The sequence below is a fragment of a genome, unplaced genomic scaffold (genome assembly GCF_019419815.1).
Source record: "Pyrus x bretschneideri cultivar Hongxiangsu unplaced genomic scaffold, Pyrus_bretschneideri_v1 Contig1, whole genome shotgun sequence".
NCBI classification, from domain to species: Eukaryota; Viridiplantae; Streptophyta; class Magnoliopsida; order Rosales; family Rosaceae; genus Pyrus; species Pyrus x bretschneideri.
In genome coordinates, this window is record NW_025999390.1 from 13,871,309 (window position 1) to 13,882,626 (window position 11,318).

An 11,318-nucleotide genomic window follows, 5' to 3' on the forward strand; every position below is an offset into this window, starting at 1 on the left:
TCTTATGTGCCACGTGGCATGTGCCCTAAAAATCATTATCCCACAAATGCCTTTAACTATGTATTTTAGAATGCCCTGCGCTCAAGAATGAATGGTTACAAACGGACCAGGAGCAAATCTCTCTAAAATGACGTTTTTGTATATCGAACACTTCTTGTTGATATGGAGCTGGACTATTCTGACCAGTCCTGCTTGCTCGCCTATCAATAATCTGGTTGGAGTTCCGAATGCACAAACTTAAAAAGATGAACACATGGCAGAAAGTGCTTATTCCTTAAGTATCCTTAGAAAGGCTTAAATACATTTTAGGAGATAGTTTGCTATTGCATTTTTTGCGCCTTTACATAGTTTAATCCTTAAAGTAAAGTTTTAAGTAGTCATCCCTTGGTTCATTTTCCACGGAATGTGGTTTTAATCCGATAATCATACCGGATTAGACTTTTTTCGAAGTTAAGAGCTGCAGAATCTAACATGATATTAAGTTTGTAAGATAAGGCTTAAGCCAGCCTGTTTGCTTTTCCGCACTTGGGTTAAAAAAGTGTTTGTATCCTAAAATTTATGTTTCATTAGGAGCATCGCTACAATTATTGGAGTACCACTTTACTCTGATTTCAAACCAAAGGCCCATGATACGTTTCGTGTTCCTAAACTTGCTTTTAATGGAATATTAATAGGATCAACGATGAAATTTAGCAAATAAACTTACCTGGAATGAACTCCAGAATTTAATGTCAGTCCGACATATTTTGATTGCTTTGCTGGCACTTATAAAAATAATCTAACACTTAGTTGAAATAAACCTAAGTGTTTAATGAATCAGATTTTAGCTTGAATTAGATTCTACACATAACCGTGAGTAGACCAAAAACCAGGGAGTACGTGCAAGGTTAAGACTCAAGCAATGGGTAAGAGAATATGTGTACAGAGATTGCGTAACCAGAGATAAATCTTAGCAGGGTGTATTTATACTATTAGAGGAGATGACCTTTTAGGATAGTATAATCTTTGTTAAACCTAGAGAATCCCAAATGATATCTAGGAAGTAGATATTGCATCCTCTTAGGAGTGTAATTACTTGCGGCGCACTCTAATCCTTAGATTTTAAGGACTCCAAGATTATAGGAAACATGCTGATTCCTCTCTAGATTAGGTTCCCGAATCTTGCGGAATAAGCATGATCAATCTCAACGAAGTCATCGCACTTCACCAACTGATTCCAGAACAAGATCAAACTTCGTCCATTGATTCCAGAATAGGATCAAAGTGTGCCGACGAAGACGTTGGGCCCCTAAGGGGGGTGGATTGTAACATCTCACATCGCCCAGGAGAGTGGATCATGTAAGCCTTATATGTATATTCTCATCTCTACCTAGCACGAGGCCTTTTGGGAGCTCATTGACTTCGGGTTCTATAGGAACTCTGAAGTTAAGCGAGAAAGGGGCCAGAGCATTCTCAGGATGGGTGACCCATTAGGAAGTTCTGCTCGCGTGAGTTCTCAAAAACAAAACTGTGAGGGCGTGGTCGGGGCTCAAAGAGGACAACATCGTGCTACGGTGGAGTCGAGTCCGGGATGTGGTGGGGGCCCGGGCCAGGATGTGACATCTGAGGTATGCGGATTCCAATCCACCTTACTCTGACCCTAGAAAATCATTGCCCACACAATAAATTTAGTGCCTTTTACCAAGTTACTCTGTGAGATAGAGTTCCATTTGGAAAATTTCATCTTGAGAATTCTTAGTCTAGTTGCCTATTTTAGTCCTGCTTAAGCGCAAGATCGCTGCCAGGTTTATTGACTTTGTACGCTGCTTTAGGATATAAGTAATCGTACTCAGGGGTACAGTTTGAAGGCACCACTTGCATGATTTCCAGATCACCCTTCTGATTATTCCCTCGAATGGCCAGAGCCTGGGCTTGAATCTTATAACAAATAGCCTTTGGGTTGCATAAACTTTTGGAAGCCGAATATTTGTGTTGAATCATCGAATAGCATGGCCAAGTCCCAACATTAAAAGTTTACCCATTATAACTGCTCTTAATACGGCTCAAGTCTACTCAAACTCCTTTGACTCTAGTACTTTGAAAGTTTTAGACTTGCATTCTTACATAGTTTCCAAGTAATCCGACAAAGTTATGCCTTATGGTAATCGGGCTTCTGACCTATACTGAAAAAGATAGAGTAAGATAGAACAAACAAAATCACGCAATGATCAAAATTTCATATCCATGCAAAAGGGAATGGAGGTTTGCTATGAGGGTGGCAAGGTTGCACATTCCTTGGCTATCTATAGCGATAATATGAAAAGATCATCCCTAGCTTTGGGGGTTTTATGTCATGAATATGCAATATCCGACGTTGGCCCATACTAGGTGCCTAATTCATTGCAAAGGATGTTATGACTTGAACAAGTTGATTTGGCTTGCGGTCAATTGATGAAATTAGACTTGGACTTATCAAAGGCTCAGTAGGTAGTAACTATACATGGTTGAGGTTAACTTTAATCAGAGTTGTAGCTTATGCACATGACCAGTTATGATTTCATTCTCCAATCTTGTCTAAGAATCTTTAAAGGACGTAACATAGCTGCATTTGATCACATATACAATTAAATAATCGAAAGTACTTATCTCTTGGAGCGTTACCAAAGTTTGTACCCAGGTTCATCACCCGATGAATGAGCCTTCATTCCCTTCCATGCAACTTCCAAGAATTGTAGCGTGAAAGTGGGCTTCCATACTTGTAAGGGAATATGTTCATGCTTTGGTCCCTTGTGCTGGTCGAAGTTTAAACCTAAAAAGGTGAACTTTACTGATCCACAAAAAAACTCTGCTTGCACTGTTGGTAGTAAAATGGTGATATCTTCCTCATTAGTGGCTGGAATCATAAGCTGTAAAGTGTTGTGGAAAGATGGTGTCATAGCTTTCTAGTAATATAAACTACAATGTCCAATTTTGTCTGAGAAAATCTAGTTTACTCCACAAATTCGAATGGTGTGCATAGGCAGTTTGTTAGTTGCATGTTGCTCCACACCAAAGTTGGTTCATGTTCCGTGTTAGAATTAGTTTACGTTCTGTTTTGGAACCATATTTAGGCAGATCCAGAGTTGCATACACACTTTTCATGTCCTACAAATGCATTAAGATTACTTGTCGCGCATACTAATTCTTAAATTGTAAGAAGCTCTAAGAATATAGGAAATTAATTTGATACCCCAGTCCGATCAGGTCTCCATATCTTGAGCTTTCAACTATTTTAAAAACATTTCCAAACCAGCCCTAATAGTTTCTATTTTCATAGTTTGATTGGTGGAACATTTTATTAGCTTGATTCCATTGCTTGTTCTATCATCGATCTCTTATGCTCATATAATTAAATATCATTCAAATGTTTTTTTTTTTTTTTTTTTTTTTTTGCCCTAACGAACATCTGTAGTTGCGCTAAACTATTGATATTTCATTTTCTTTTGATGACAGAATAGTAAAACGATAAGACTAATTAGCTAATGCATAGCAACCAATTAAAAAGACTCCATAAAAACTGACCCAGCCTCAGCAAACTCTCTCTATTTGATAGTGATATTTGTCAAGATGTCAACTAATTATGAAAAAACACGAAAACGTTTGGTACTGATCTGGTTTATGGTAATTTTATCCAAAATTATATCCGTCGCTGAATTTTAAAATTTAGATAACTTCAAGTCTGGATATATATTGGATATCAAAGTGTTTGATTTTTGATATTATTCTAACATTCTATCCGATGGAAACTTATTGTTATCCAGATATTCTTAAAATATCAGAAGTTTAGTTTTGATAAAACACATATTGGTTTAAGAATTTTTTTTTTCTTTACTCCCACGCTTATAAATAGAGGACATCTCCTCCTCATTCCTTCACACTGTTCTCTTGTTACTCTGACGATGGCTCTTTCCAACTCTTTTAGTTTTGCGTTTTGTTTCTGTTTTTCTGTGATTCTTTTAAGCTTTTATGCTAATGCTACTGATGTTTCTCATGATGGGAGAGCCATCACAATCGATGGTAAAAGGCGACTGTTGCTTTCGGGTTCAATCCATTATCCTCGAAGCACACCACAAGTAATCTTGCTCGTCGTCTTTAACTAGTACACTCTAACTTGGTGCTTTTCACGTTCTTTTTATAACGAATTTATCATGTTGTACACAGATGTGGCCAGACTTGATTAAGAAGTCCAAGGAGGGTGGACTAAACACAATTGAGACTTACGTCTTTTGGAATGTGCATGAGCCAGTTCGTCGTCAGTATGATTTTACTGGAAATCTTGACCTTGTTAGATTTCTCAAAACAGTTCAAGATGAAGGACTTTATGCTGTTCTTCGAATTGGTCCATATGTTTGTGCCGAATGGAATTATGGGTACGTTTGTTTGTCAACATATCATGTAGTTTTACATAATATTTTGTACCAAACACAATTTTACTTTGGATACAATTTAACTATCTGGATGTAATAATCAGAGGACTTCCCGTTTGGCTGCACAACTTGCCTGGCTGTGAGATCCGAACCGCAAATGATGTCTACATGGTAATTAAACGCGGTGACTTTTAGTTTACGCAAACCTAATTTTGCTATACAAGTCGCAACACTTAAACATTCTGCAGAATGTTATGAAGAATTTTACAACCATGATGAAACATTTAAACATTCTTATCTTTTGCAGAATGAGATGAAGAATTTTACCACATTGATTGTTGATATGATGAAAAAAGAAAAGCTTTTTGCATCTCAAGGTGGCCCAATTATTATTGCTCAGGTAATATATATGCATATAATTCGATTTCATCATATTATGCATCAAAATATAAATTTTGTGTGATAAATTGGCCGTAATTTTGTTAGATTGAAAATGAATACGGAAATGTGCAATCATACTATGGAGATGCTGGTAAAGCATATATGAACTGGTGTGCAAATTTTGCCGAATCTCTCGACATTGGAGTTCCATGGATTATGTGCCAACAAAGTGATGCTCCTCAACCAATGGTACAATATTCTCTTTTTTTTTTTTTTTTTTTTTTTTTCCCCTTAATTTTTAGTGTTTATAATTGTTACTTATTTATATATCGTTGTTATCAGATGAACACATGCAATGGTTGGTACTGTGATTCATTTACTCCAAATAATGAGAACAGTCCCAAGATGTGGACCGAAAATTGGACTGGATGGTAAGTTCTAGAATTAATACTAATTGAATCAATTTTGATGATATATTATTTTTGTTTTGTTACCTAATTTTCTAAATCTATATAATGCAACTGTAGGTTTAAGAGTTGGGGTGGCAAAGATCCACTTAGGACTGCTGAGGATCTTGCTTTCTCTGTTGCAAGATTTTTCCAGCTCGGAGGCACATTTCAGAACTACTACATGGTTGGCACATTAATTAATTAGATTAAATTGTATTTTGGTTCATTGTAATTTAATTCTTTCTAACATGATTTATGTCTTTTCTTTAAGTATCACGGTGGAACAAACTTTGGCCGAACAGCAGCTGCGTACATCACTACTACTTATGATTACGATGCTCCTCTCGACGAATATGGTAAGTAAATACTCAAATTTAAGTTCTAAACATGGCTTTGTGTTTGGCTCTATAACTTCTTAGTCCTTACTATTATCTCATTTTATAGGCAACTTGAACCAACCAAAATGGGGGCATTTGAAAGAACTCCATCAGATTTTGAAATCCATGGAGTATACTCTCACACATGGGAATGTCACAACCACAAATTTTGACAATTCTGTTTCAGTAAGATTATCCTTTTGAATTGACATAACTAATAAACCAAAGTTTTGTAGAATTTCAAATTGATACGATCGATATGTGCATGTATATTTTAGGCCACTGTGTACGCAACAAATGAGTCATCAAGCTGCTTTTTGGGCAATGCAAATAGCACAACTGATGCTACAATCACTTTTGAAGGGAATACATACACCATTCCTGCTTGGTCTGTTAGTATTCTTCCTGATTGCAAAACAGAAGGATACAACACTGCAAAGGTATGAACAATTAACTTTCACTGTGTGTGTAAACATATATAGTCTGGTTTATTAGGTATTTCTGAACTTCTTTTACCTAGTTTAGGTCAACACACAAACAACAGTTAAGGTGAAGGTAGTGAACAAGGCTGAAGATGAACCCGAATCACTTGCTTGGTCGTGGAGGCCCGAGACCATTGATGACACCAGAGTCCTTGCAAAGGGAGAAATTACTGCAAATCAACTTTTGGATCAAAAGGTTGCTGGAGATGATGCTAGTGATTATCTTTGGTACATGACAAGGTACAGTGGATATTTTAATTTTAATTTTCCATTTGTCCTTTTCTTCTAATATATTTAGTATTTTGGTTTACTCATTTTATTTATCTTGGATTTTCGGTAGTGTTCATCTCAAGAAAGATGATCCAATTTGGAGTAAGAACATGACTCTAAGGGTCAATGGCACCTGGTTTCATTCTTCATGCATATGTTAATGGAAAATATGTTGGTAAGACATACAATTATTGTTTCTTGATTAATCTTAAATATACTAATAAATTTGTTGTTTTATAGTTATTGATTTTCTTATATATCCTTGGTGCAAATAGGTTCTCAATGGGCTCAATACAACGTCTACAACTACGTATTTGAGAAGAGTGTCAAGTTACTTCCTGGCAAGAACATTATTTCGTTGTTGAGTGCTACTGTTGGATTTCCGGTTAGTATTATTGGATTGTTAAAATTAATTACTTAATTGTGATTAATTATTTCATTTAATTTAAAACTTTGAATCATGATTTGAATGATAACCAGAATTACGGAGGTGGATTTGAAGAGATCAAAACTGGAATTTCTAGGTCCAGTTGTACTGGTGGGACAAAATGGTGATGAGATTGTGATCAAGGATCTATCAGCACACAAATGGTCATACAAGGTTGGACTTCATGGTTTGAAAAACAAGCTTTTTAGCACCGATTCTCGTTACGCTACTAAGTGGTCAACGGAAAACTTACCCGTTAACCGGATGCTGACATGGTACAAGGTAATAAAACCCACTATATATATACACATATATTTAACTCTATATATCACTAATTAATAAACTGACAAAGTTAATAACAATTGTTTTTGTTTGATTTTGTTTAGGCAACTTTCAAAGCTCCTCTTGGAACTGATCCAGTTGTGGTGGACTTACAAGGTTTGGGAAAGGGTCACGCTTGGATCAATGGCCATAGTATTGGCCGGTATTGGCCGAGTTATTTGTCATATGATACTGATTGTAGTCTCGATGCTTGTGACTACCGTGGTTCATATGATAACAACAAGTGTTCCTTCAATTGTGGCAATCCTACCCAAAGATGGTAAGAACTTTATAGTTTACGCATTCATGTTTATTTACTTGGCAGTTTAATAACGATCACAGTTTTAATCGCTTTTAATTGTATTGAAGGTACCACGTTCCTCGATCATTTATGGAAGATGGAGAAAATACAATTGTGTTGTTTGAGGAGTTTGGTGGCAATCCATCTCTTGTGAATTTCCAAACCATCCAAGTTGGAACTGTCTGCGCCCATGCATACGAGAAGCACACAGTGGAATTGGCATGCGAAGGTCGTCCCATTTCTGCAATCAAGTTCGCTAGCTTTGGTAATCCCCGAGGAACCTGTGGATCATTTGAGAAAGGCAGCTGTGATTCTGGAAGTGCATTGTCGATCCTTAAAAAGGCAAGTCTTTTTTTTCTGAACACTTTAATTTTCAATGAACTTGAAAGGAGATTATATTCACATATCACAAATTACTCATTCCACACCCTTTTAATTTTTTAATATTTTTCTATCAAGTCTTAGTGGTATGTAGAAAATATTAAAAAATTAAAAGGGTGTGAGAGAAGTAATTTGATGTGTGTGAATATAATCTCTCTTTTATGAACCCTAATTTTCTATGTATATTATATCTAAGTAATTCTTATTTCTTTTCCCTAATGATTTTGTAGGAATGCGTGGGCAAAGAGAAGTGCTTGATCAATGTTTCTCAGAGCAAATTTGGCTTGACAAACTGCGGTGATGCCGTGAAGAGGCTGGCTGTGGAAGCTGTTTGCTAACAAAGTTTAGATTTTTCTTAATAATTTTGTGTTATGTGATCAGTTTAGTACTAGCTAGCTTGATGATCTAAGTAGCAAGGGTTAGATTAGGGCCATTAGCTGGGGTTTCTATCTTTTTTTTGGGTCAATTAGCTAGGGTTTCTATCAGTGTAGTCGGTGTTCAAAGGCACTGCCTCTTTATTTTGCAAATATAAAAATTTTATTTCTTTTAATTTATATTCTTCATTTTCTTCTGTCTCAATTATATATACATTTTAGTAATTTAAATCTCAAAGCATGATAAACTCTGTTGTACGTGCCTATATATTGTTGAAGGATGACATTTTTTAAGTTTCAATAATAATCAATTTAAGTTATTTAACAATTGATTTCCAGTCCTTTAACAAAACTTGTTAATTTTCTCTCTTTTTATTTGAAAGAGACGATAGAAATTGCATTGATAGAGAGAAAAGCATTACAAAGCAAAGCCGGGGCAAAGAAAACCCAGCTACAAGCTAATACGGAGCAAATACGGGTCAATTTGTGGTTCGTTTAGTTTTTTGAGATGGGTCTTGATTTCAGTTTCAACTCAAATCTCCAATTAAGACTGTCACGAATGAGAACTGTGGTTCGATACCTGCGTTACCTACCAAACCTACATATCTAGGTTCAAACACATTCTAAAGCTAGAACCTTTTCAATAACAAGTACAATTGTACTGCATGTTACAAGTGAATTAGTAACGTCTAACATCATTTTAATAAGTCACATATCATATTACAATCGTAGAATTATATACGTGATTTCATAATACTGTTTTGTCGGATAGTTGAATTCGGATAGAAGCACGCACGTCAATTGGTAGGTTACCCCTTCACTATCACTACTGCTGGATCCTTTGGATTTGGATTGAGATATTATATAAGATGCATGACTTGTTTAAAACGTGGGTGCATTTCCTATTTCGAAATTTTATTCTGGAAATTAGAGTGTATTATACAATGGGATAATGCCCTTTTTCAATGGTGGCTGATTCTTCTTTAAACATTAAAAAATAAAATTATAAGTAGTGGACTGACTTGAAGAACGTATTTTCCTTTTATATATTATGTTAAAAGTTTAAATTCTCATTCTTTTTTATTTAGTTTAATGTAGTAACACCGCTTTTAATGAAAATAAAAATTGAATAGCATAAGTAAGCTAAACTAATTGGCTAACAACGCGGTCACTTGTTTACACACGAGTTTCTTTATCGGGAGCTTAAAAAAGTTTAGTATTGCTTTGTAGCATTATATATGAATAAAATGCATAATTTTCACTCAATTAACTCAATGAAGAAATACAATAGTCACAAAAATCTATACCATTTATGGGAAATTTCTTTGCCCTTATAACATGAAGAATGAATTCAATCAAGGGGATGGCCGCACAAAAATTGGTTCATCCATAATCCGGGTTTTTAATAAACCTCCAGAAACAAAAACTGTCCGGGGCTCCGACCCGTTGAAAAAATTGGATCGTTTCTTTTTTAATTGACTTTAATTTGTTGCCCTTAAAGAAAAAAAATAACGGTAATTTGCACTCTGTACGTCTCTAGAAATTCCAGAGGAAAGACTGCTCTGCCGGACTGAAAAACTGACTGTCCAGGTTCTCTTCCGCGTAGTAATCAACGTCCGGCGTTGGCACCGCCTCAGCTGGACTGAAAAATTGATAGTTCATTTCATCAAAACCCGGAAACAACCCGTACTCCGTAGCGTAATTACCCGACCCGAATGTGCTAAAAGGGTCCGAAAACGAATCGTTTGGAGTCACTAGGAATTCGCTGTCCACGAAGACGGTCCCACTCCCCTCCGACACCGACGGAGACGCGGACTCCGCCTGCAACTCCGACATCGACTGGTGGCTCCTCGGAAGCTCCGAATTCGCGAACCTTGCCGCCTCGGTCTGGATCTCGGCCGGGCTCAGGGACCTTCCCCCCGAAATCTCAGGCGGGCTGTCGGGGAAATTAAACTTGGCGGTGCGACCGCGCAAGCAGAAGAGGGCCGCGTCGAAGGCACGCGCCGCCTTTTCGGGCGCGTCGTAGGATCCCAACCAGATTCTCTCCCGGCTGTTGGGGAGGCGGATTTCCGACACCCATTTGCCCCACTTGCGCTTGCGGACGCCCTTGTACTTTATGTCGTTTCGCTCGGAGGGCTTCCCGATCGTCTGCTTCACCATGGACCACGAGGACGACGTATTAAAGATTTAGGAGGAGTGGATTGACTTGTAGTGGGAAGTGCTTTTGCGACAAGTGATTGTTCGTTCTTGAGGGTTGATTTTGTTGTAGTTGGGGTTTAAGGAATTTGTTAAGGAATTTGCGGCTGGTGAGTATATATATGTGGGGGAGTGGGGGGAGTGGGAAGAGAGTTGACTGTTTTAGCGCGTCCGAATCGCTTTGAAGGACAACTGGCGGCTTCAGAGAGTGGCGGTACGAATTTTTACGCGGGGGGAGAGAGATGGGTTTGGATGCACGTGTGTTATTTGTTCCTCGTGCACTTCCATTTCCAATTCCCTACGGCCCCCCCCCCCTCCCTCTCTTTTTTTTTTTTTTCCTTGGGAAAATAATACAAACTCAGGAAAAAGAAAGGTTGGTTACCAAATTAGGCAAATGCCTTATTTGGCAAAATTCCCATTTATTATTATTGGTGACTATCACTTATTGTCATTGTATCCTCCTATTCACACTCGTTTATTTAACAAAAATTTAATCAGATCAATTAATCCTTCTAATTTATATAATTTTTTATTTTTACATGTTTGACTATTGATTTCAAGAGAAAACTTACACTTCTTAGATCTTTTATGCGTAAGTAAAAACATGGAAGGGTAAAAGAATGAAATATTTCTCTTACCCATATTTTCATATTTTAGTAGACGCACATAACTCAAGAAACAAAATAATTCAAATTCCTCTTATTTGTAAGTAAGCACTCCTTAGTGACTAGAATTGAATTTGATTGTTTTCGACGGACTAATCAGATTGAATTGCAATAGTTTTCATAACATGCGATCTTTGACCGAACATAGGTCCCAAGTTAAGAGTAACGCGAGCTGAGCACCAAGGTCTTGAGTTTGTGCCCCAAGTCTTGAGTTGGAGCTTAGTAATTGAGATTCGTTATCATATGTTTTCTAAGGATTAATAATTTGATGAAACTTAATACTACAATTTATTAGTATTTACCTTCACT

At 36.9% G+C, this 11,318-nt stretch overlaps 2 protein-coding genes across 2 annotated transcripts; one reads left to right on the top strand and one right to left on the bottom strand.

The window, feature by feature from the left end:
- Positions 1 to 4,179: 4,179 nt before the first annotated feature.
- Positions 4,180 to 8,112, top strand: LOC103950292 (beta-galactosidase). Its single transcript, XM_048570221.1, is given in 18 exon segments — positions 4,180 to 4,388; positions 4,490 to 4,556; positions 4,693 to 4,785; positions 4,872 to 5,015; positions 5,109 to 5,197; positions 5,294 to 5,399; positions 5,487 to 5,571; positions 5,660 to 5,778; positions 5,871 to 6,032; positions 6,118 to 6,314; positions 6,415 to 6,478; positions 6,480 to 6,519; positions 6,620 to 6,729; positions 6,825 to 6,866; positions 6,868 to 7,053; positions 7,158 to 7,372; positions 7,462 to 7,735; positions 8,005 to 8,112. Coding segments are annotated over 18 exon segments (2,310 nt in total).
- A 1,324-nt stretch (positions 8,113 to 9,436) lies between these two features.
- Positions 9,437 to 10,441, bottom strand: LOC103950248 (ethylene-responsive transcription factor ERF017). Its single transcript, XM_009361437.3, has one exon. It carries the CDS (start codon positions 10,306 to 10,308, stop codon positions 9,685 to 9,687), a length of 624 nt encoding a protein of 207 aa, XP_009359712.2. The 5' UTR covers positions 10,309 to 10,441; the 3' UTR covers positions 9,437 to 9,684.
- Positions 10,442 to 11,318: the final 877 nt, after the last annotated feature.

Coding starts and splice junctions, on each gene's coding strand:
- LOC103950248 (XM_009361437.3), bottom strand. CDS start 10,308: ATGGTGAAGCAGACGATCGGGAAGCCCTCCGAGCGAAACGACATAAAG.